The 24,554-nt window shown below is 64.0% G+C and overlaps 3 protein-coding genes across 11 annotated transcripts in view; 1 reads left to right on the top strand and 2 right to left on the bottom strand.

Moving 5' to 3' along the window:
* Nucleotides 1-829: 829 nt before the first annotated feature.
* Nucleotides 830-11,901, bottom strand: SCN1B (sodium voltage-gated channel beta subunit 1). The gene is made up of 5 exons (XM_037381039.1): nt 11,299-11,901; nt 9,650-9,816; nt 4,261-4,501; nt 3,456-3,591; nt 830-2,648 (listed from the first exon to the last, which is right to left on the bottom strand). The coding sequence occupies exons 1-5, from the start codon at nt 11,339-11,341 to the stop codon at nt 2,582-2,584; spliced, it is 654 nt and encodes a 217-aa protein (XP_037236936.1). The 5' UTR covers nt 11,342-11,901; the 3' UTR covers nt 830-2,581.
* Nucleotides 11,902-13,504: 1,603 nt separating this feature from the next.
* PSMC4 (proteasome 26S subunit, ATPase 4) lies at nt 13,505-19,882 on the bottom strand. Its single transcript, XM_037381682.1, has 11 exons — nt 19,776-19,882; nt 19,005-19,103; nt 18,739-18,925; nt 17,632-17,778; nt 16,733-16,842; nt 16,552-16,645; nt 15,561-15,728; nt 15,096-15,172; nt 14,764-14,932; nt 14,259-14,314; nt 13,505-13,673 (listed from the first exon to the last, which is right to left on the bottom strand). Exons 1-11 carry the CDS (start codon nt 19,809-19,811, stop codon nt 13,560-13,562), a joined length of 1,257 nt encoding a protein of 418 aa, XP_037237579.1. The 5' UTR covers nt 19,812-19,882; the 3' UTR covers nt 13,505-13,559.
* A 2,902-nt stretch (nt 19,883-22,784) lies between these two features.
* LOC119144264 (E3 ubiquitin-protein ligase rnf213-alpha-like) overlaps nt 22,785-24,554 on the top strand; it is a 44,183-nt gene continuing 42,413 nt past the window's right edge. For 6 of the 9 annotated variants that reach the window (XM_037379376.1, XM_037379371.1, XM_037379370.1 and 3 more), the window contains exon 1: nt 22,786-22,884. In XM_037379376.1, coding sequence (XP_037235273.1) covers nt 22,846-22,884 — 39 coding nt within the window. In that variant the 5' untranslated portion in view covers nt 22,786-22,845. Of the gene's footprint in view, nt 22,885-24,554 lie in introns of all 9 variants that reach the window. The other 3 variants (XM_037379379.1, XM_037379373.1, XM_037379372.1) reach the window with 3 other exon arrangements.

The raw sequence follows: 24,554 nt of genomic DNA, 5'->3' as shown, positions 1-24,554 counted from the left end.
CCCAAACCCACCCCAACCCCCTAAATCCCTTTAACCCCGCCCCCGAACCCCCAATCCCCCCCCCAACCCCCCCCCCCTCCCCGAACCCCCAAACCCCTCATTGACCCCAAATTCCTGTGGGAACCCCAAAACTGGGCCGGGAACCCCAAAACCCGCCCCTGAACCTCCCCCAACTCCCCTTAACCCCACCCCATCCCCTAGCTCCCACCCCTGAACCCCCAACTAGGTCGGAGCACCCCAAAACCTGTCGCTGACCCCCAACCCCCCTCCACCCCCCTCCCCCAAATCCCCTGAATCCCCAAACCGAACCCCTGAGCCCCACTTAGGTCCGGGTACCCCAAAAACCATCGCTGAACCCGAAAACCGGTCCGGGCACCCCGAGCCCCACCCCCGAACCCCCAACCCCCCCCTTGACTCCCCAAACCCGTCACCGACCCCAAATTCCTGTGGGAACCCCAAAACCGGTCCGGGCACCCCGAAAACCTCCCGAACCCCCAAACCGCCCCCCAACCCCCTAAATCCCCTTAACCCTGCCCCCGAACCCCCAAACCCCTCATTGCCGCCCCCCCAAACCCCGTCACTGATCCCAAATTCCTGTGGGAACCCCAAAACCGGTCCGGGCGCCCCCACTCCCACCCCAGCACGCGGGTGACGTCACTGCTCCTCCCCCCTTACGTCACTGAACCCCCAAATCCCCGTAATTGCGCCCCAAAACAGCCCGGAGCGGGCGAGGGGGCGGGCGACGCCGTCCGAAGAAGCTGCCGGCCGGGTTAATTTACATACTCCTCATTTGCATACCCTTCATTTACATACAATCCCGCACCAGCGCTGCGTTTGCAAGTCCGTGTATTTGCATAACCCAGCGGCCCGCGCGCCGCTCGTTTGCATACAGTTCATTTGCACGCCCCGATTTGCATACGGCTCATTTCCATGACGTCGCCCGTTGCGCGCCGCTTTGCACGGCGCCGCCTTGCACGTCCTTTTCACGCCTGTGCGTGCACGCCAGCGCCTTGCACGCCGAGGTGTTGCACGTCCATTTGCACGCCGAGGCCTTGCACGCCGGCTTGCACGCCTCTCCTTGCATGCCCGTTTGCACGTCTGCACCTCCTTGCATGCCTATTTGCATGCCAACTGCATTGCTCATCTGTTTGCACACCAGCACCTTGCACGCTGGCTTGCACGTCTGTTTGCATGCCACTGCATTGCACGTCCGTTTGTACACTAGCGCCTTGCACGTCGGCTTGCACGCCTCTCCTTGCACACCAAGGCACTGCATGCCTGTTTGCACGCCTGCATTGCACGCCGATGCACTGCACACGTTGCTTTGCACGCCTCCATTTGTACACCGATGCACTGCACGTCCTGTTGCACGGCTGTTTGCACACCGCCTCCTTGCATGCCCGCACACGCACACCAGCGCCGAACTCGCCTGCTTACACACCTCTATTTGCACACCCATGCGCCGTGCATCACTTTGCATGCCTGCACTTGCACGCCCCCGACACACTGCATATGCGGATTGGCACACCGGGGTCTTGCACGCCATTTTGCGTGCTGGTGCTTTGCATGTCCCCTTGCACACCTGCACTTGCATGCTGCATGCCTCTAGTTGCATGCTGGCGTCTTGCACGCCCAGCGCTTTGCACACGCAGTTTGCACATCCAGTGCTTTGCACGCCCAGTTTGCACACCCAGTTTGCACGCTGGCCGTTGCCCACGGGACTCGTTTTGCATGCTCACTGTGCCTCTGTGCTTGTGCAAGGGCCGTGTTGCACGGGGGGGGGGGGCGAGGGGCGGTGGAACCCGCTCATGCACACGCTGGTGCCAAGGGCCCGATTCTGAGGGGTTTCACCCCAAAAATAAAGGATGAAAATGGTGGGGGGAGGGGGTTGCATGAGGAGTTTCAGTGCCCAAACCCCCCAAGCTCGTGCACAAGCGGGAGCACCCCGATACCTGGGGGCACCCATGGGTGCTGGGGGGGGTCACCCCGATACCTGGGTCCTTCCTGGGAGCACCCATGGGTGCTGGGGGGGGTCACCCTGACACCTGGGTCCTTCCTGGGAGCACCCATGGGTGCTGGGGGGGGTCACCCTGACACCTGGGTCCTTCCTGGGAGCACCCATGGGTGCTGGGGGTTCACCCCAATACCTGAGTCCCTCTGGGAAGCACACATGGGTGCTGGGGGGGGGTCACCTGGGTCCTTCCTGGGAGCACCCATGGGTGCTGGGGGGGTCACCCTGATACCTGAGTCCCTCTGCACCCATGGGTGCTGTGGGGGGTCATCCTGATACCTAGGTCCTTCCTCAGAGCACCCATGGGAGCTGGGGCTGGGAGGTCACCCCAATACCTGGGGGCACCCATGGGTGCTGGGTAGTCACCCTGATACCTGGGAGCACCCATGGGTGCTGGGGGGGTCACCCCAATACCCGAGTCCCTCTGGGGAGCACCCATGGGTGCCAGGGTCCGTGGGAGCCGTGCGATGGTGGTGGTGGGTGGCAGCTGGGGGGGGGCTGTGGGTGTGGGGCCGCCCCCCCCGGGGGGTTTATTGCAGGGGGGGGCAGGGCAGGCAGCACCCATGGGTGCTACTCGGCCACCTGCACCCCAGCGCAGTTCTCTTTGCTCTCCGAGGTGATGGCCAGGTACTCTGAGCTGGGGAAGGGGGGGGAAGGTTGGGGGGGCACCCACGGGCACCCCAGCACCCGCTATACCCCCCTACTGCACACCCCCCCCATAGACCCCATATGTCCCTGTGCGCCCCCGCACCCCCTATGGTCCCCCCAGCACCCCCAGATTGCCTATACGCCCCCTCCTGCCGCTCCAGATACCTCCCACTGCCCCCCCCTTCAGCCGTCACACACCCTATAGGGCCCCTATACCCCCGTGGTGTGCCCATACCCCCCCCATACCCTGCCACACCTCCCTCACCCCTATACAGCCCCCCTACCCCCTATACCCCCCCCACTCCCCCAATAACCCCTACCGCCCCGCCCAGCCTATACACCCCCTACACACCCCCTATACCACCCCATTGGCCTCTTGCCCCCCTGACCCACCGCATACCCCTCTATACACCCCCCATTACACCCCTATACCCCCCCATCCCCCCTCCATACCCCCCATACCCCTAGACCCCCCCATCCCCCCACATACCCCACCACAGCCCCCACAACCCCCTCCATACACCCCCTATACCCCCCACTAGCCCCCCATAACCCCCCATCCCCCTAACCCTCCCATACACCCCCTATACCCCCCACCAGCTCCCCATAACCCCCCATACCCCCAACCCCCCTCCATACCCCCCCTATACCCCCCATACCCCTAGACCCCCCCATACACCCCCTATACCCCCCCCAGCCCCCCATACCCCCTCCATACACACCCTATACCTCCACCAGCCACCCATACCCCGGTCCCCCGCCCGGCCCCGCCCCCCCCGCGGCCCCGCCCACTCACGCGCTGTCGGGGGGCGGGGCGGCGGCCGCCACCTTGCGGTAGCAGTACAGCATCTCGGCCGCCAGCCACAGCGTCAGCACCACGATCAGCACGTACATCAGGATCTCCGACACGATGGACGCCAGGTCCCGCCGCGCTGCCGGCCCGGGGGCTCGAACCCGCGACCGACAGGAGAGCCGAGCCCCGCCCCCCCGCCGGAAACCCCGCCCCCCGAGCGCAGGAACAAGCCCCGCCCCTCGCCTCCTCCCTGGCCCCGTAGGCCTGCTCGCCCCCAAGCCACGCTCCCTCCTCGCCCCGTCCGGAGCAAACCACGCCCCTGCCCCTCCCCTGCCCCTCCCAGCTCCCTCATCCCAGCTCCCCCCCCGCCCTTGCCCTGCCCCTCCCAGCTCCCTCTTCTCCTCCCCCCGCCCTTCGCAGCTCCACACGCCCCGCACCTCCCAGCTCCCCTCGCCACGCCCCTCCCAGCTCCCCACGCCCCGTCCCTCACGGCTCCCTCCTCCCAGCTCCCCCCGCCCCTCGCCCCGCCTCTCCCAGCTCCACACGCCCCGCCCCTCGCAGCTCCCCCTACTCCCCGCCCCGCCCCACCCAGCTCCCCTTGCCCGGCCCCTCCCAGCTCCCTCCTCCCACCTCCCCCCGCCCCCCAAGCTCTACCCGCCCCTCGCCGCGCCCCTCCCAGCTCCCCCCTCGCCCCGCCCCTCCCAGCTCCCCTCGCCCCGCCCCTAGAAGCTCCCTCCTCCCCCCTCGCCCCGCCCCTCCCCGCTCCCCCCGCTCGCCCCGCCCGCGGCCCTGCCCCCGGGGCGCCCACCCGTGTCCACCACGGCCAGCCTCAGGGTCTTGTTCCGCGCCAGACTGTACACGTAGCCCTCGAAGGTCAGGTTGCGGCGCAGGCGGCACACGTAGTGGCCCGCGTGGGGGCGCCCTACGGCCGCCAGCCACACCGACAGGTCCTGCAGGTCCCGCGTGCCCCGCGAGCCGTTCCACGACAGCAACCCCTCGAACGGGCCGGGGGCCACCCACTGCCCCTCCTCCGGGCTGTAGTGCAGGATCTGCACCCGAACAGCACGGACAAGTATAAACCAGTACACCCCAGTAGCTCCCAGTGCCCCACAGTGCCCTATTGTGTCTATTCACTGCCCAACAGCATCCCCAGTGTCTCCCCAGTGCTTCCCAGTAGCTCCCAGTGCACCCCAGCATCTCCCCACTGCCTCCCAGTAGATCCCAGTGTCTCCCAGTCCATCCCAGTAAACCCTTAGTAGCCTCCCAGTCCCCCTGTGCCCCCCTAATCCCTCCCAGCACCCCCTTACTACTCTCCCCAGTGTATCCCAGTAGCTCCCAGTGAACCCCAGTGTCTCCCCACTGCCTCCCAGTAGCTCCCAGTACGTCCCAGTCCATCCCAATAACCCACCTATAGCTCCCCAGTGCCCCCCAGTAGACCCCTGAATCTCCTCAGTGGCCCCCAGTACACCCCAGTACACCCCAGTAGCCCCCAGTGCCCCCTCGAACGGGCCGGGGGCCACCCACTGCCCCTCCTCCGAGCTGTAGTGCAGGATCTGCGCCCGACCAGCACAGACCAGTATACGCTAGTACACCCCGGTAGCTCCCAGTGCCCCACAGCGCCCCCTCGTGTCTCCTCACTGCCCAACAGCATCTCCACAGTGTCTCCCCAGTGCTTCCCAGTAGCTCTCAGTGCACTCCAGCATCTCCCCACCGCCTCCCAGTAGCTCCCAATGCCTCCCAGTCCATCCCAATAACCCATCTATAGCGCCCCAGTGCCCCCCAGTAGGCCCCTGAATCTCCTCAGTGGCCCCCAGTAGCCCCCAGTACACCCCAGTAGCCCCCAGTGCCCCCTTGAACAGGCCGGGGGCAACCCAGTGGCCCTCCTCCAGTCTGTAGTGCAGGAACTGCGCCCGACCAGCACAGACCAGTATACACCAGTACACCCCAGTAGCCCCCAGTGCCCCACAGCGCCCCCTAGTGTTCCCCCACTGCCCAACAGCATCCCCACAGTGTCTCCCCAGTGCTGCCCAGTAGCTCCCAGTGCACTCCAGCATCTCCCCACTGCCTCCCAGTAGCTCCCAGTGCCTCCCAGTCCATATCAGTAAACCCCTAGTAGCCTCCCAGACCCCCTGTGCCCCCCTAATCCCTCCCAGCACCCCCTTACTACTCTCCCCAGTGCATCCCAGTAGCTCCCAGTGAACCCCAGTGTCTCCTCAGTGCATCCCAGTAGCTCCCAGTGCCTCCCAGTCCATCAAAATAACCCACCTATAGCTCCCCAGTGCCTCCCAGTAGGCACTCGAAACTTCTCAGTGGCCCCCAGTAGCCCCCAGTACACCCCAGTACACCCCAGTGCCCCCTCGAACGGGCCAGGGGCCACCCACTGCCCCTCCTCCGGGCTGTAGTGCAGGATCTGCGCCCGACCAGCACAGACCAGTATACACCAGTACACCCCAGTAGCCCCCAGTGCCTCACAGCGCCCCCTGTTTTTTCCTCACTGCTCACCAGCATCCCCACAGTGTCTCCCCAGTGCTGCCCAGTAGCTCCCAGTGCACCCCAGCATCTCCCTATTACCTCCCAGTACCTCCCAGATCCCAGGAACCCCCCGGTAGCTCCCCAGTGCCTCACAGCGCCCACCAGTGTCTCCTCACTGCCCAACAGCATCCCCACAGTGTATCCCCAGTGCTGCCCAATAGCTCCCAGTGCACCCCAGCGTCTCCCCAGTGCTTCCCAGTAGCTCCCAGTGCCTCCCAGTCCGTCCCAGTAAATGCCTAGTCGCCTCCCAGAGCCCCCGTACCCCCCTAATCCCTCCCAGCCCACCTTACAACTCTCCCCAGTGCCTCCCAGTAGCTCCCAGTGAACCACAGCTTCTCCCCAGTACCTCCCAGTAGATCCCAGTAGCTCCCAGTACCTCCCAGTCCATCCCAATAACCCATCTATAGCGCCCCAGTGCCCCCCAGTAGGCCCCTGAATCTCCTCAGTGGCCCCCAGTAGCCCCCAGTACACCCCAGTAGCCCCCAGTGCCCCCTTGAACAGGCCGGGGGCAACCCAGTGCCCCTCCTCCAGTCTGTAGTGCAGGAACTGCGCCCGACCAGCACAGACCAGTATACACCAGTACGCCCCAGTAGCTCCCAGTGCCCCACAGCGCCCTATTGTGTCTACTCACTGCCCAACAGCATCCCCACAGTGTCTCCCCAGTAGCTCCCAGTGCACTCCAGCATCTCCCCACTGCCTCCCAGTAGATCCCAGTGTCTCCCAGTCCATCCCAGTAAACCCCTAGTCACCTCCCAGAGCCCCCGTGCCCCCCTAATCCGTCCCAGCACCCCCTTACTACTCTCCCCAGTGCATCCCAGTGAACCACAGCTTCTCCCCACTGCCTCCCAGTAGCTCCCAATGCCTCCCAGTCCATCTCAATAACCCACCTATAGCTCCCCAGTGCCTCCCAGTAGGCCCCTGAATCTCCTCAGTGGCCCCCAGTACACCCCAGTAGCCCCCAGTGCCCCCTCGAACGGGCCAGGAGCCACCCACTGCCCCTCCTCCGGTCTGTAGTGCAGGATCTGCGCCCAGCCAGCACGCACCAGTACACCCCAGTAGCCCCGAGTGCCCCACAGCGCCCCCTGGTGTCTCATCACAGCCCACCAGCATCCCCACAGTCTCTCCATAGTGTCTCCCAGTGCCTGCCAGTGCACCCCAGTAGCTCCCCACTAGCTCCAAATGCCTCCCAGTCCATCCCAGTAACTCCCCGGTAGCTCCCCAGTGCCCCACAGCGCCCCCTAGTGTCTCCTTACTGCCCAACAGCATCCCCAAAGGGTCTCCCCAGTGCCTCCCATTAGCTCCCAGTACACCTGAGTGCCTCCCAGTATCTCCCACTCCACCCCAGAGACCGCCAGTAGCTCCCCAGTGACCCCCAGTAGCTCCCCAGTGCCCCACAGCACCCCCTAGCATCTCCTCACTGCCCACCAGCATCCCCCCAGTGTCTCCCAGTAGCTCCCAGTGCACCGCAGTGACCTCCAGTGGCTCCCCGCTGGCCCACAGCGCCCCCTGGTGTCTCCTCACTGCTCAGTAGCATCCCCACAGTGTATCACAAGAGCTTCCCAGTAGCTCCCAGTGCACCCCAGCGTCTCCCCAGTACCTCCCAGTACCTCCCAGTCCACCCCAGTAACCCCCTGGTAGCTCCCCAGTGCCCCACAGCGCCCTCTAGTGTCTAATCACTGCTCACCGTCCTGCCAGTATCTCCCCAGTGCCTCCCAGTAGCTCCCAGTGCACCCCAGTGCCGCCCAATATCTCCCAGTGCACCCCTGTGACCCCCAGTAGCTCCCCAGTGTCCCCCAGTACGTCCCCGGTGGCCCACAGCGCCCCCTAGTGTCTCCTCACTGCTCACCAGCATCCCCCCAGTGCACCCCAGTGCCTCCCAGTATCTCCCAGTGCACCCCTGTGGCCCCCAGTAGCTCCCCGGTGTCCCACAGCGCCCCCCTGGTGTCTCCTCACTGCCCAACAGCATCCCCACAGTGTATCCCAAGAGCCTCCCAGTGCACCCCAGCACACCCCAGTACCTTCCCAGTGCCTACTAGTAGCTCCCAGTGCAGCCTAGTGTCTCCCAAGTGCCTCCCAGAGGCCCCCAGTACACCCCAGTAGCCCCCAGTGCCCCCTCGAAGGAGCCGAGGCCACCCACTGCCCCTCCTCCAGGATGTAGTGCAGGATCTGTGTGGGAACGCCACACCAGTATATCCCAGTATATCCCAGTATACACCAGTAGCCCCAGTAGCTCCCCAGTGGACCCACAGCACCCCCAGTGTCTCCTCACTGCCCACCACCATCCCCACAGTGTCTCCCAGTAGCTCCCAGTCCACCCCAGCATCTCCCCAGTGCCCCCCAGTAGACCCATGGTCCCCTCACTGCTGCCCAATAGCTCCCCAGTGCCCCCCAGTAGCCCCCAGTACACCCCAGTAGCTCCTCAAAGGGGCCAGAGGCCACCAACTGCCCCTCCTCGGATCTGTAGTGCAAGATCTGCACCAAAGCAGTATGGCCCAGTATACACCAGCATACACCAATGTCCCCCAGTACCCACTAGGAACGCCTCACTGTCCCCCATACATGTTCTCAAGGTCTCCCAGTGCCTCCCAGTAGCTCCCAGCGAACATCAGCATCTCCCCAGTGCATCCCAGTAGCTACCAGTGCCCAGCAGTGCCTCCCAGGCCATAACAGTAGCCCTCCAGTAGCTGCCCAGTGGTCCCCAGTAGCTCCCAAGAGGCCCCACAGCGCCCCCCAGTGTCTCGGAATATGCCATTGCCCCTCAGCGCTACCCAGTAGCTCCCCAGTGCCCCTCAGTAACTCCCAGTCCATCCCAGTAACCCACCAATAGCTACCCAGTGCCCCACAGTGCCCCCTAGTGTCTCCTCGCTGCCCACCAACATCCCCACAGTGTCTCCCCAGTGCCTCCCAGTGCTCCCACTGCACCCCAGTACCACCCAGTATCTCCCAGTGCACCTCAGTGACCCCCAGTAGCTCCCCAGTGGCCCACAGCGTCCCCTAGTGTCTCCTCACGGCCCACCAGGATCCCCACAGTGTATCCCAAGAGCCTCCCAGTAGCTCCCAGTGCATCCCAGCACTTCCCAGTACCTCCCAGTAGCTCCCCAGTGCATCCCAGTGTCTCCCAAGTGCCTCCCAGTGGCCCCCAGTACACCCCAGTAGCCCCCAGTGCCCCTCTGTGCCCCCCTAATCCCTCCCAGAAGCCCATTACTCCTCTCCCACTGCCTCCCAGCAGCTCCCAGTGCACCCCAGCGTCTCCCCAGCAGCTCCCAGTGCCCCCCAGTCCATCCCACTAACCCCTAGTAGCCTCCCAGAGCCCCTCTGTGCCCCCCTAATCCCTCCCAGCACCCCCTTACTCCTCTCCCAGTGCCTCCCAGTAGCTCCCAGTGCACCCCAGCATCTCCCCAGTAGCCTCCCAGTGCCTCCCAGAACCCCTCTGTGCCCCCCTAATCCCTCCCAGAAGCCCATTACTCCTCTCCCAGTGCCTCCCAGTAGCCTCCCAGTGCACCCCAGCTCTCCCCAGTGCCTCCCAGTAGCTCGCAGTGCACCACAGCATCTCCCCAGTAGCTCCCAGTGCCCCCCAGTAGCCTCCCAGAGCCCCTCTGTGCCCCCCTAATCCCTCCCAGAAGCCCATTACTCCTCTCCCAGTGCCTCCCAGTCCCTCCCAGTACCTTCTGGTAGTGAGGGTCCCCCTCGGGGCGGAAGAACCACTCCCCCTCGGCCTGGGCAGGGGTCTCGCTGCGGCGCTTGCAGGCGATGCACAGCAGGCGGAAGGGGGCCCCCAAAACCGCCTCCGTCCCCGACGCCACCTCCACGCACCCCCCCTGGGCCCTCCCAGCTGGGGGGACACACACAGGGGGTCACCCCAAGTTCATGGACCCCCCCCCACACACACACATTTGGGAGGGGGGTCACCCCCCGTGCCCCAAATCCAGGGGAGACATGGCAGAGTCACCCCCACCCCCCGCTGCAAGGGGAGGGGGTAGGAGGGACACCACCCCCCCCGTGGCCCCCCCAAAGTGGGGGGGGGGCACCCACCCCCAGACCCCCCAGAATTTGGAGGGGGGGGACGACACAGGGGACACCAGCTGGACCCCCCCAAACTGGGGGGACATGCAGCATCCACACCCCCCCCCATAGCTGTCCCCGAAATTTTGAGGGGGGACACACATATAGGGGACAACTGTAGCCCACCCTGAAACGGGGGAGGGGGGACAGGGGACACTGCGGTGGCACGTGGGGGAGGGGGGGACAGGGACACTGGTGGCACTTGGGGGGGGACAAGGGACACTCTGGTGGCACCTGGGGGGGGGAACGGGGGACACTGTGGTGGCACTTTGGGAGGACAAGGGACCCCGTAGTGGCACCTGGGGGGGGGACAGGGGACACTGGTGACACTGCAGGGGGACAGGGGACATTGGTGGCACTTGGGGGCGGGACAGGGGACACTGTGGTGGCACTTGGGGGCGGGACAGGGGACACTGGTGACACTGCAGGGGGGGACAGGGGACACTGCGGTGGCACTGGGGGGAACGGGCAAACCTGCAGTGGCACTGGGGGGGGTGACAGGGGACACTGGTGACACTGCAGGGGGGGACAGGGGACACTGGTGACACTTCTAGAGTGGCAGGGGACATTGGTGGCTCCTATGGGGGACAGGGGACACTGTGGTGGCACTTGTGGGGTGACAGGTGACCCCGTAGTGGCACTTGGGGGGGGGGCAGGAGACACTGTGGTGTCACTTGGGGGGGGGATGTGGGACACTGGTGACACTGCAGGGGTGGGCGGGGGACACTGGTGACAGTGGGGGGGTGGCACTGGGACTGCGGCAGAGACAGGTGACACCGCGGGGGGAGGGGGGGGAGGGGGACACTGCGGAGGTGACAGGGGCCGGGAAGGGGAGAGCAGGGGTGGCACTGGAATGGGACAGGGGACACCATGGCGGGGGGGGGGCACTTGGGGAGTGACAGGGGACACCAAGGGGGTGGGTGGCACTGGGGGGGGAGGGGCACGGGATGTTACTGGGGGGGACAGTGGACACCACAGGGGTGGCACTGGGGTGGGGGGGTGACACTGTGAGTGGGACAGGGGACATTGGGGGGGGGGCACCGAGGTGGAGGAGGTGACACTTTGGGGGGGTCAGGGGACACTGAGGGGGGCAGGGGACATTGGGGGGGGGGGTCAGGGGACACTACGGGGGGGCAGGGGACATTTTGGGTGCCAGGAGACATTATGGGGGGGTCAGGGGACACTGGGGGGAACAGGGGACATTATGGGGGGGTCAGGAGACACAGGGGGGTCCCGGCCCGGCTGCACTCACCCATGAGGAGGCCGAGGAGCAGCGACAGGCCGGGGAACAACATAGCGGGCCTAGTTCGGGCCGGTTCGGGCCCGGTTCGGCTCTCTTCGGACGGGTTCGGCTCCGTTCGGGCCCGGTTCGGCTGTCTCCGACTCAGTTCGGCTGTCTTCAACCGGGTTCGGCTAGGTTCGGGCCCGGTTCGGCTAGGTTCGGGTCTCTCCGGTAGAGTTCGACCCAGTTCGGACTCGGTTCGGCTGTCTTCAGCCTTATTCGCGCTGAGTTCGAGTCTCTCCGGCCGAGTTCGGGTCTCTCCGTCCAGGTTCGGGTCTCTCCGGCGGGGCCCGTCCTGCCCGCTCCTCAGCGCCGCACCGCCCCCCCGCAGCCCCCTGCCCGGCCCATGGGCCCCTCCCCCGCCGGGGTCCCTGCAAGGGGGGGCGGGGAGGGGGACGGGGACCCGCCGCTCGGCCCGGGACGGGACGGTGAAGCCGGTTCAAGCCATGGCCGGCCCCGCTCCGGGGGGGAGCGGGGGGGGCGGTTCCGGGGTTCGGCTCCGCTCCGGGGCGGGTTCGGCTTCGCTTCGGCTCCGCTCGGGTCAGGTTCGGCTCGGACTCGGCTCCGCTCGGCCCGGCGCAGTGCGGCGCCCGGGGGGGGGGCGGGGCGGGGGGTGCCGGCCGTGACGCAATGAGGGGCGGGGCCGCAGCTCGGAGCGCCCCCCCCCCCTTCCCCCCCCGGTGCCCCCGAAGTTGTCCCCATGTCCCCCAGTGCCACCCCCCGCCCTCACAGGCCACCCGTGTCCCCAGGGTTGTCCCCATGGCCCCAGGGCTGTCATCCTCAGTGTCCCCAAGGATGTCCCCATGGATGTCCCCATAATCATCATGGACATCTCCACAGCCCCAAGGCCACCCCTGTGTCCCCAGGGTTGTCCTCATGTCCCCATGGATGACCCCATGGATGACCCCATGATCATCATGGACATCTCCACGGATGTCCCCATGGATGTCCTCATGATCATAATGGACATCTCCATGGCCCTAAGGCCACCCCTGTGTCCCCAGGGCCACCCCCATGTCCCCAAGGATGTCCTCATGGCTGTCCCCATGGATGTCTCCAGGATCATCAGGGACATCTCCATGGCTGTCCCCATGGCCCCAGGGTTGTCCCCAGTGTTCCCAAGGATGTCCCTATGGATGTTCCCACAGCTGTGACTGTGTCCTCAGGTTGTCCCCATGTGGCTCCATGGACATCCCAACCGCTGTCCCCCCATGGAGGTTTCCATGTCCCCAGGGTGGTCCCTCTGTCCCCATGGACATTCACCAGGCTGTCCCCATGTCCACAAGCCTGTCCCCATGTCCCCAGGATACCCCCAGGACCATCCCCATGGACATTTCCACATCCCCAGTGATGTCCCCATGTCCCCAAGAACATCCCCATGTCCCCAGAGCTGTCCCCACAGACATTTCCACGTCCCCAATGTCCCCATGTGGCTCCATGGACCTCCCCAGGTTGTCCCCATGTCTGTCCCCAGGAACATCCCCGTGTCCCGAGTTGTCCCCACAGACATTTCCATGTCCCCATGGATGTTTCCACATCCCCAGTGATGTCCCCAAGCCTGTCCCCATGTCCCCAGGAACATCCCTGTGTCCCCAGACATTTCCATGTCCCCAACAATGTCCCCATGAACATCCCTATGTCCTCATGGATGTTTCCACATCTCCAGCGATGTCCCCAGGAACATCCCTGTGTCCCCAGAGCTGTCCCCATGGACACTTCCATGTCCCTAACACTGTCGCCATGTGGCTCCATGGACCTTCCTAGGTTGTCCCCATGAACATCCCCACATCCTCATGGATGTTTCCACACCCCCAGTGATGTCCCCATGTCCCCAAGCCTGTCCCCATGAACATCCCTGTGTCCCCAGGGCTGTCCCCATGGACACTTCCATGTCCCCAACAATGTCCCCACGTGGCTCCATGGACCTCCCTAGGTTGTCCCCATGTCCCCAGGAACATCCCCATGTCTCCATGGATATTTCCACATCCCCAGCCATGCCCCTACGTCCATCCCCATGTCCCCAGGTTGTCCCCACGGACATTTCCATGTCCCAAATGTCCCCATGAACATCCCTGTGTCCCCTTGGACATTTCCATGTCCCCAACGACGTCCCCAGATGGCTCCATGGCCCTCCCCATGTTGTCCCGGTGTCCCCACACAGAAGCAAGGCAGGTGGTGGTGGGGGGGAGGGTTGAGGTTTATTAGGGGGTGGCTGGGGTGTCCCCAAGGTGTCACTTGTAGAACTCGTGCTCCTGCTCATCCTTCTTGATGACGGTCTTGTAGGCCTTCTCGAAGTCCTTGGCCAGCACGATGTACCGGTTCTCCCGCACTGCCAGCATGCCGCCCTGGGGACAGGCCACCGTGTCACCCGCGGCCACCCTGGGGACAGGCCGCCCTGGGGACAGGTGACCATGTCACCCAGGGGACAGGCCACTGCATCACCCGCGGCCACTGTGTCACCCGTGGCCACCCTGGGGACAGGCCACCGTGTCACCCACGGCCACCCAGGGGACATGCCACCCTGGGGACAGGCCACCGTGTCACCTGTGGCCGCCCTGGGGACAGGCCACCATGTCACCACCCCACCCATCCCCCCGCCCCGGTGACAGGCCACCACAGCATTCACCTTCACCCAGAGTGATGCGACACCCGCGTCACCTCCTTGCCACCCTGCCGTGGTGAGTCACGACACCGTGGAGGGACACAGCACCCGTGTCACCTCCTTGTCACCCTGCCATGGTGGGACATGACACCATGACAGACACAGCACCTGTGTCACCTCCTTGTCACCCCACCATGAGTGATGTGGCACCCCACACCCATGTCACCTCCTTGTCACCCTACACAGCACCCATGCCACCTCTGTGTCACCCTGCCGTGGTGGGACACGCCACCCTATCCCCATGTCCCTGTGTCCCAGTGTCACCCACCTCCTGGCAGATGGAGTTGATGTCGGCCCCTGAGATCTTGTCCGGCCGTGCCACATCTGGGGGTTTGTGAAGGAAACGTCCCCTCCGGCATGTCCCCAAGCCCCCCAGGGGTCCCCAACAGCCCTACGGGGTCCCCAACCCTGTCACCTCCCTGAGGTCCCCCATGTCCCTACAAGGTCTCCAACCTGCCACCTCCCTGGAGTCCCTGATGTCCCCCAAAACTGACATGCCCCTGGGGTCCCCCATGTCCCTACAAGGTCCCCAACCCTGTCACCCCCCTGGGGTCCCCCATGTCCCTATGGGGTCCCCAAACTGCCACCTCCCTGGGGTCACTGGTATCCCCAACCCTGTCACCCCCCTGGGGTCCCCCATGTCCCTACAGGGTCCCCAACCTGCCACCTCCCTGCTGTCCCCCACCCCCTCAGGCTGCCTCTGGGTGGGCTGCCTCCCACCTCGGGTGGTGTCCCCTCCCCCTGGTGTCCCCCCCCCGCCGTGTCCCCGATACAGTCCTCCAGGTCCACCTCCTCGGAGAGGTTCATTTTCCCGGTGATGGTGGAGAAGATGAGGCGCTTCTGCCGCCGGTCGGGCAGCGGGAACTCGATCTTGCGGTCCAGGCGCCCCGGGCGCAGCAGCGCCGGGTCCAGTGTGTCCGCGCGGTTCGTCGCCATGATCACCTGGGGGGGGCATTACCGTCGGCCCCTCCCCAGCATCACCCAGACACCCAGCACCCCCAGGACCCCTCCCCAATAGCACCCATGGGACCCCTCCCACATCCCCCAGACCCCCAGCACCCATGGGACCCCCCCGCCCCGCCCCCAGCACCCCTGGAACCCCCACCTTGACGTTGACGTTCTGGTCGAAGCCGTCCATCTGGTTGAGGAGCTCCAGGAGAATGCGCTGAACCTCCCGGTCAGCTTGGGGGGGGGAGGGGGGACACGGCCATGGGGCGGGGGTGTGACACTTATGGGCCACCCCCACCCACCCAAGGACCCTCCTGACCCAGCCCCACAGATGGGGAGGGGCCTGATGTGCCCTGGGACCCCCCACCCCCGAGGATCAGGGCACACCAGAAAGTCCCTGACCCTCACCCTGGTGTCCCCACCCCCATCTCCAAAGGACCAGGGGACACCAAGGGGTCCCCCAAACCCCACCACGGGGTTCTCCAGAGGGTTCCTGACCCCCCACCCAAGCCCTAATGACCACCAAGGGGTCCCCAAACCCCACCATGGGGTTCTCCAGAGGGTTTTTGACCCCCCACCCCAGCACCCAGGACCACCAAGGGGTCCCCCCACATCTTCTCACCCCCTGTCTGGGCGTCAAAGCGCTTGGTGGCGATGGCGTCGATCTCGTCAATGAAGATGATGGCAGGTGCGTTCTCCTTGGCCAAGCGGAAGACGTCACGCACCATGCGCGGACCCTCCCCCAGGTACTTCTGCACGAACTCCGAGCCCACCACCCGGATGAAGGCAGCTGGGGGCACCCACAGAGGCTAGGACCTTCTCTCTGGGTTGGGGGTGGGTGCCCTAAGGAGCACCCCCAGACCTCCCCTGGCCACCAGCACCCCAACGTTCCCACCAGCACCCCGAGGATCCCACCACAACCCCAACGTTCCCACCAGCACCCCGAGGATCCCACCACCACCCCAACGGTCACCCCAGAACCCTGAGGATCCCACCACCCCCCCATGGATCCCACCACCACATAACGGTCCCCCCAGCACCCCGAGGATCCCACCCCCCCCCCATGGATCCCACCACCACATAACGGTCCCCCCAGCACCCCGAGGATCCCACCACCCCCCCATGGATCCCACCACCACATAACGGTCCCCCCAGCACCCCGAGGATCCCACCACCCCCCCATGGATCCCACCACATAACGGTCCCCCCAGCACCCCGAGGATCCCACCACCCCCCCATGGATCCCACCACCACATAACGGTCCCCCCAGCACCCCGAGGATCCCACCACCCCCCCATGGATCCCACCACCACATAACGGTCCCCCCAGCACCCCGAGGATCCCAACACCCCCCCATGGATCCCACCACCACATAACGGTCCCCCCAGCACCCCGAGGATCCCAACACCCCCCCATGGATCCCACCACCACCCAACGGTCACCCCAGCACCCCAAGGGTCCCACCACCCCCCAGTGGTCACCCCCGCACCCTGAGGTTCCTACCATCAACCCAAGGATCCTACTACCACCCAACGGTCACCCCAGCACCCCGCAGTGCCCCCAAAGGTCCCCACCACCACCATGGGTGCCCCCAGCACCCTGAGGTGTCCCACCTGTGGTGTGGTGGGCCACAGCCTTGGCCAACATGGTCTTGCCACAGCCGGGGGGGCCGTACATAAGGACACCCCGCGGGGGGTCAATGCCGATCTGGGTGGGGACACCACGCCTGGCCATGATGTCACCGGCCACCCAGGGTCCCCTGTCCCCCGGGCCGGTGGGGCCAGGTGGTCCTACCTGCTTGTAGAGCTCAAAGTGGGTGAGGGGCAGCTCCACGGCCTCCCGCACCTCCTGCTTCTGGATGTCCATGCCCCCGATGTCAGCGTACATCACATCAGGCTTCTGGTCTGCAACGGGTATGGGCCATCAGCAGGGACCTCCTGGGGCCACCACGGTGGCCAGGGACATCAGAGAGCACTGGGGGGGGGGCAAGCTTGGCCACCATGGAATGGGTCTAAGCAGACCAGGGCACTGGGGATCTGGCCCAGGTGATGGTTGGGTAGCTCCAAGGATGGAGACCCACCACCCAGCCAGGTCTTGGGCATGGATCTGCTCTCCTGGACCTGGACCAAGAAATCCCTGGTCCAAGGGCCTCCACAAATGACCTCCACTCTCCTGGACCTGGACCAAGAAGTCCCCGGACCAAGGGCCTCCACAGAAGACCTCCAACCAGAGCAGGGTGCTCAAGACCCAACCCAGGGGAGGGACTGGTACGTCCAAAGCTGGAGACCAACCACCCTTCAGGGTGGACCTGGACCATGGTCAAGTTGCTCTTCACCATTTGGGCCCCGCTCTGAAGGTCCCCCTGAAGAAAAACTCCGCGTGCCCTACCATGGCATCTCCACAACCTGGCCAAACCCACGAACCTTGAGCCCACCACTAAGAATGTCGATGAAGATCCATTACCCAACATCCAACCCTGCCTCATCACCACCTGGACAACATCCTCCTGCTCTCCAGCTCCACCTCTGGAGACCCCTGACCTCCACCACCCCAACACCTACCCCACCTTGGTAGCACTCATCAACCTGCTGAGAAAACCTTTGGTGCCACCACAACTGCCAGGTGCTCCGGACCCCAAAGGCCACCTGGTTGGGCATGGTAGTGGCCCCAGGGGGATGGGGGGGGTGGCCCACCTGAGGTCAGCATCATGATGCTGCTGTCGGCCTCGGGGGGGAGGACGTCCACCAGCGCGTTGCTGTGCTTGTGCAGGGCCACCGAGGCATTTGGCTTCAGCAGCTCCCGGTCGATGGTGCTCAGGATCCGCACGTAGTAGTTGGAACCTCCAGAAGAACAAGGACAAAGGGCGTGTCCCCCCGGGGTCATCCCCACCAGGCTTGTCCACAAGCCCACCAGGTCTCCACAAGACCTGATCCTGACCTTCTATGGCCCACCCCCACAATCCCACCCCTCCAAACCAGCCCACCACTCCCAACACATCCCACCCATCCCGTCCCCACGTCCCATCACCCCTGACCCACCCCCACAACCCACCACCCTGGACCCCTCCCAACCGGCCCGTCCCCACATCCCCACCCCTCCCAACACACCTCCACGTCCCCACCACCCTGGACCCCTCCCAGCCCACTCCCATGTCCCACCACCCCAGGCCCCTCCCAACTGGCCTGTCCCTACATCCCCTCCACCCCTGACCCACCCCCACATCCCACCACCCCTAACCCCTCCCAACCAGCCAATCCCCACATCCCCACCCCTCCCAACCCACCCCCACCATCCCCACCACCCCTGACCCCTCCCAGCCCACCCCCATGTCCCACCACCCCAGACCCCTCCCAACTGGCTCACCCCCATGTCCCACCACGCCTAACCCCTCCCAACCAGCCCATCCCCACCATCCCTGACATCCCAACTGGACCCACCCCCACGTCCCACCACCCCTAACCCCTCCCAACCGACCCATCCCCACCATCCTCGACCCCTCCCAAGCAGCCCACCCCCATGTCCTACCACCCCCAACCCCTCCCAACTGACCCACCCCCACGTCCCCACCATCCCTGACACCCCAACTGGGACCCACCCCCATGTCCCACCACCCCCAACCCCTCCCAACCGACCCATCCCCACCACCCTCGACCCCTCCCAAGCAGCCCACCCCCATGTCCCACCACCCCTGACCCCTCCCAAGCAGCCCGTCCCCACCATCCCTGACACCCCAACCGGGACCCATCCCCACGTCCCCACCACCCCGGCCCCACCGCCACCACCCCACCCCCATCCCCCACCGGTGGTGGAGCCCACGATGGCCGTGTTCTGGTCCACGGCCTCCAGGAACTGCCCAATGACCAGCGGGATGCTCTGGATCCTCTTCACCTCCTCCTGTGCGTGCAGGAACTCCTTCTTCAGGTTCTTCTGCTCATCCTTGATGTACTCCTCCTGCACCTCCAGGAACTCCAGCTCCTGCTGCAGCTTCTGCTGGGGAAAGGGGTGCGGGGGTTGGGGGCCTGTTTGCCACCCCTTCCCCCTCCCAGCCGCCCTCCCCCTGCCCGACCTTGTAGCGGCTGTAGAGATCCTCCAGGTCTTCTGGTTCAGGTACCAGGAAGGACAAACCGGTGGGGGGGCGGGGGGCAGCCAGCGTCGGCAGCTCATCCTGGGGGGGAGGGGGCACAGGGGTGAGGAGGGGCACCGGGGCAGTGATGGGGGGGCTGGGTAAGGGGGAGCATCCATAGTGAGGGGGGGGCACCCAGGCACTGATGAGGGGACCTGGGTAAGGGGGGGGCACCCAGAGTTGAGAGGGGGCACCCACGGGTGAGGTGGGGGAAACTGGGTAAGGGGGACACCCAGGCATAAGGGGGGCACCTGGGGGGGGGAGGGGCACCAAGGGGTGGGGAGGGCACCCAGGCAGTGATGGGGGGGCCTGGGTAAGGGGGGGCACCCAGAGTTGCGGGGGGGCACCCAGGCATGGGGGGGGCACCAAAGGGTGAGGGGGGTCACCTGGGTAGTGATGGGGGGGCACCTGGGTAAGGGGGGGCACCCAGGGTTGGGGGAGAGGCACCAAGGGGTGGGGTGGGGGCACCCACGGGAGAGGGGGGGCACCCGGGCAGTGATGGGGGCGGACCTGGGTAAGGGGGGGGTACCAGGGGTGAGGGGCGCACCCAGAGACGGGCGGCGTGGGGGGTGTCACCCGAAAAAAACAGACGGCGGGGGGGAGGGGGAAAAGCGCGAGGGGGGGGAGCACCCCGGGCGGTGGAGGGGCCCCCACGGCGGGGGGGGGGCACCCAGGGGTAAGGGGGGGTCCCCGAGATCGCCCCCCCCGCCCCACCTGGGCCTTGTCCGCCAGCAGCCCCAGCTCCTCCATCGTGACGGCGCGCGGCGGCCGCGGAGGCTGACGGGAACCGGCGGGGGTGGGAAGCCGCGCCCATAGCCCCGCCCCCTCGCGTGGGGGCCGACGGGAGATGGAGGCCGGGGCCTGGTGCTCCCTGTGCCGGCCCAGTGCTCCCACTACCCCTCCCAGTGCAACCAGTACAGCTCCCTGCTCCCCCCCCAGTGCTCCCAGTGCCTTCCCAGTGCTCCCAGTATGGTTCCCTGCCCCCCCCCCCCCAGTGCTCCCACTACCCCTCCCAGTGCAACCAGTACAGCTCCCTGCTCCCCCAGTGCTCCCAGAATAGCTCTCTGCATCTCCCAGTGCTTCCAGCGCCATCCCAGTGGTCCCAGTACAGCTCCCTGCCCCCTCCAGTGCTTCCCGTATGGCTCCCTGCGCCCCCCCCCCAGTGGTCCCAGTGCCCTCCCAGTACACTCAGGATGGCTCCCAGTGCCCCCCCAGTGCTCCCAGTAGGGCTCCTGCCCCCACCCCCCCAGTGCTCCCAGTGCCCCCCCAGTGCTCCCAGTATGGCTCCCTGCCTCCACTCAGTAATCCCAGTCCTCTCCCAGTGTTCCCAGTACTGCTCCCTGCCCCCACCCAGTGCTCCCAGTGCTCCCAGTATGGCCCCCTGCCCACCCCAGTGCTCACAATTTGGCAATTTGGCTCCTTGGCCCCCCCAGTACTCCCAGTTTGGCTTTCTGCTTCCCCCCGCTCCTCCCAATTCCACCTCAGTGCTCCCATTTCCACTCCTGTGCTCCCGGTTTGGCTCCAGTGCTCTCAGTGCCACTCCCCAGCTCCCTCCCATTTCTGTCTTAGCTCTCCCAGTATCCCACCAGTGCTCCCAGTGCAGTCCCAGTGCTCCCGGTGTGGCTCCCTGAGCCCCTGGTGCTCCCAGTGGCCTCCCAGTCCTCCCAGTATGGCTCCCTGCCCCCCCCGCCCAGTGCTCCCGGTATGGCTCCCTGAGTCCCCCAGTACCCTAGTGCCGTCCAAGTGCTCCCAGTACAGCTACCTATCCCCTCCAGTTCTTCCAGGACAGCTCTGTGCCCCCCCCCCTCCAGTGCTCCCAGTATGGCTCCCTGCCCCCCTCAGCGCTTCCAGTTCCCACCCAGTGTTCCCAGTTCGTCGCTCTAATCCCCCCAGTGCTCCCTGCCCCCACCCAGTGCTCCCAGTACAGGCCTCTGCCCCCCCCAGTGCTCCCAATATTGCTCCCTGACCCCCCCAGTACTCCCAGTTTGGCTTCTTGCTTCCCCCCGCTCCTTCCAATTCCACCCCAGTGCTCCTGTTTCCACTCCTGTGCTCCCAGTTTGGCTCCAGTGCTCCCAGTGTCACTCCCCAGCTCCCTCCCATTTCTCTCCTAGTCCTCCCAGTGTCCCACCAGTGCTCCCAGTGTTCCCAGTATAGCCCCCTGCCCACCCCAGTGCTCCCAATTTGGCTGCTTGACCCCTCCAGTACTCCCAGTTTGGCTTCTTGCTTCCCCCCGCTCCTCCCAATTCCACCCCAGTGCTCCCATTTCCACTCCTGTGCTCTCAGTTTGGCTCCAGTGCTCCCAGTGCCACTCCCCAGTTCCCTCCCATTTCTGTCCTAGTCCTCCCAGTGTCCCACCAGTGCTCCCAGTGTGGCTCCCAGACCCCTCAGTGCTCCCAGTGTCCCCCAGTGCTCTCAGTGCCGCTCCCTGGCCCCCCCAGTGGTCCATTTTGGCCCCTGTGCTCTGACTTTGGCCTTAGTGCTCTTCCCAGTACCATTCCAGTGCTTCCAGTTTGGCTTCTTGCTTCCCCCTGCTCCTTCCAATTCCACCCCAGTGCTCCCCTTTCCACTCCTGTGCTCCCAGTTTGGCTCCAGTGCTCCCAGTGTCACTCCCCAGCTCCCTCCCATTTCTCTCCTAGTCCTCCCAGTGTCCCACCAGTGCTCCCAGTGTCAGTCCCCAGCTCCCTTCCATTTCTGTCCTAGTTCTCCCAGTGTTCCCCCAGTAGTTTCAGTGCAGCTTCCGGCCTTGTCCCCATTGCTCCCAGTTTGGCCCTAGTGCTCCTCCCAGTGCCATCCCAGTGCTCCCAGTTTGGCACTAGTGCTCCTCCCCGTGCCATCCCAGTTTTCCCAGTTTTGCCCTAGTGCTCCTCCCAGTGCCATCCCAGTGCTCCCAGTTTGGCCCTAGTGGTCTCTCCAGTGCCATCCCAGTTTTCCCAGTTTGGCCCTAGTGCCCTCCCAGTGCCATCCCAGTGCTCCCAGTCTGGCTTTGTGTGGTATGTACAGGGTGTGGGGGTGGGTGTGGGTTTTTGGGCTCAAAGTTCAAGGGTCAGTTGGGGTGGGGGATGTGCTCCCCCACCACCCCACCAGAGCTCCAACCCCTTCTCCACCACATCCCCCCTCCAGTGATTTGCTCCCTCCACTCATCCCCCTCCCACTCATTGTTGGGGGGGTGGTCCCTGCAGGTGACGCGTCGGTGGGATCGCAGGAATGTCCCGCCATGGCCAACGTTGAGCAGTGCTGGCAGGGCAGTAACCCCCCCCCCCCACCCGGCCGTTGGCAGCATGGCACACAGCGGGCGAGGGGCTCATCCTAAGGAACTCACCCCACCCCCTCTTCCCCCCGCCCCAGACCCGTGGTTTGGGGTGGGGGTGGGGATCGAGGGGCTTGGAGACCCCCGAGGACCACCCAGTGGGTGGGGATCACCCTCCCAAGGGAGGGGATCGACTGCCATGGGGATCGGGAATGGCATCGGAGCATTGGGACCATCTCGGAGTGCACAACCACCCCCTCCCGGTGGTCCCCAACAGCAGGGAGACCCCCAAAACCAAACTAGGGGGGGGCATGGAGCCACCTGCCCTCCCCCAGCATGGGGGGTGATGGCCAGGGCTTGACCCCCAACCCATTTCCTGGAAGGATGAGGTGTGCCTCCGACTTTTGCTTTCACTTTTCAAGGAGTTTCCGAGAAAGAAGGGAATAAAACGCAGAAATGAGGTAATTTGTGGGGGTTGGGGTGGGGTGAGGGCAGTGGGAGTGGTATAAAAGCCAAGGCCGAGGAGGTGGGAGCGTCATGAGGAAGACGGCGGCGAGGAAGGTCACAGCTGACCAGGTAAGTGCCGTGGCAGCGCTGCCAGCTCCGCTTCTGCCCCTTCGTGGTGATGCGGCTGCTGCCCCCCACATCCAGCTGTCGGAGCCCAGAAGTGCCCCAAAGGGCTTTTTTCTGAGCCCAAAAGCTCCCTATATCTGTGTTTTTGAACCCAAAACCTCCCTAAATCACTTTTTCTGAGCCCAAAAGCTCCCTGAATCGGTGGTCCGGAGCTGAAAAGTTCCCAAACGGCTGGTTTGGACCCAAAAAAACCTCCTTAAATTGTTTTTTCTGAGCCCCAAAATTCCCTAAATCGGTCTTTCTGAGCCCCGAAGCTCCCTACATCACTTTTTCTGTGCCCCAAAGCTCCCTGAATTGGTGTTTCTGAGCCCCAAAGCTCCCTAAATGGGTGTTTCTGGGAGAAAAAGTTCCCCAAATTGCTGTTTCTGAGCCTAAAAGATCCCTCAGTTCCTGGTTTTGACCCCAAAAACTCCCTAAATTGCTGTTTCTGAGCCCAAAAGCTCCCTAAATTGGTGTTTTTGAACCCAAAATCTCTCTAAATGAATTGTTCTGAGCCAAATAGCTCCCTAAAACACTTTTTTCTGAGCCCAAAACCTCCCTGAATCGGTGTTTCAGAGCCCCAAAGCTCCCTAAATGGATGTTTCTGAGCTGAAAAGTTCCCCAGTTGCTGTTTTTGAGCACAAAAGCTCTGTAATTTATTTTTTTTGAGCTCCAAATCTCCCTAAGTGCTATTTCTGAGCCCAAAAGCTCCCTAAATAATTTTTTCTTGAGCCCCAAAGCTTCCTGAATTGGTGTTTCTGAGCTAAAAAGTTCCCCAAATTGCTATTTCTGAGCCCCAAAGCTCCCTCAGTTCCTGGTTTTGACCCCAAAGACTCCCTACGTCGCTGTTTCTGAGCCCCAAAGCTCCCTAAATAGGTGTTACGGAGCCTAAAAATCCTGAAATTGCTGTCGCTGGACACAAAACCTGAAATTGTTTCTGAGCCTGAAAGCTCCCAAAACGGGTGTTTCTGAGCCCAAAAGCTCTTCAAATCGCTGTTTCTGAGCCCGCGAGCTATCTGGATTGCAGTTTCTAATTGCCAAAGTTCCCTAAATTTTAATTTCTCAGCCCCAATGTTGCCTAAATCGGAGTTTCTGAGCTGAAAAGTTCCCCTAATTGCTTTTACTGACCCCAAAAGCCACCTAAATAATTTTTTTTTGAGACACAAAGCTCCTTAAACAGGTATTTCTGAGCTGAAAAGTTCCCCAAATTGCTGTTTTTGAGACCAAAAGTTCCCCAAGTAATTTTTTCTGAGCCCCAGGGCTCCCGAAATCGGTGTTTCTGAGCCCCAGAGTTCCCCAAATTGCTCTTTTTGAGCCCCAAAGCTCCATAAATCATTTTTTTGAGGCCCAAAGCTCCGTAGATCATTTTTTTGTGCCCCACATCTCCCCAAATTGCTTTTTCTTAGCCCCCAAATTCCCCAAATTGCTCTTTTTGAGCCCCAAAGCTCCATAAATAATCTTTTTGAGCCCCAAAGTTCCCCAATTGCTCTTTTTGAGCCCCAAAGCTCCATAAATATTTTTTTTGAGCCCCACATCTCCCCAAATTGCTGTTTCTGAGCCCCAAAGTTCCCCAAATTGCTGTTTCTGAGCCCCAAAATTCCCCAAATTGCTATTTTTGAGCCCCAGAGCTCCGT

The sequence above is a fragment of the Falco rusticolus genome, chromosome 3 (genome assembly GCF_015220075.1).
Source record: "Falco rusticolus isolate bFalRus1 chromosome 3, bFalRus1.pri, whole genome shotgun sequence".
Taxonomy (NCBI): domain Eukaryota; kingdom Metazoa; phylum Chordata; class Aves; order Falconiformes; family Falconidae; genus Falco; species Falco rusticolus.
This window is presented reverse-complemented; position numbering and strand designations above follow the sequence as displayed.

Excerpts from the sequence above, each read along its gene's own strand:
- SCN1B (XM_037381039.1), bottom strand. The coding sequence starts at position 11,341 with ATGTTGTTCCCCGGCCTGTCGCTGCTCCTCGGCCTCCTCATGG. Across the intron at positions 9,817-11,298 it reads GCTCCTCGGCCTCCTCATGG|CTGGGAGGGCCCAGGGGGGG; the intron begins GTGAGTGCAGCC and ends GTGTCCCCCCAG. Across the intron at positions 2,649-3,455 it reads GCCCCGCCCCCCGACAGCGC|CTCAGAGTACCTGGCCATCA; the intron begins GTGAGTGGGCGG and ends CCCCTTCCCCAG.
- PSMC4 (XM_037381682.1), bottom strand. The coding sequence starts at position 19,811 with ATGGAGGAGCTGGGGCTGCTGGCGGACAAGGCCCAG. Across the intron at positions 15,173-15,560 it reads CTTTGACGCCCAGACAGGGG|CTGACCGGGAGGTTCAGCGC; the intron begins GTGAGAAGATGT and ends CCCCCCCCCAAG. Across the intron at positions 13,674-14,258 it reads TCAACTCCATCTGCCAGGAG|GGCGGCATGCTGGCAGTGCG; the intron begins GTGGGTGACACT and ends GCCTGTCCCCAG.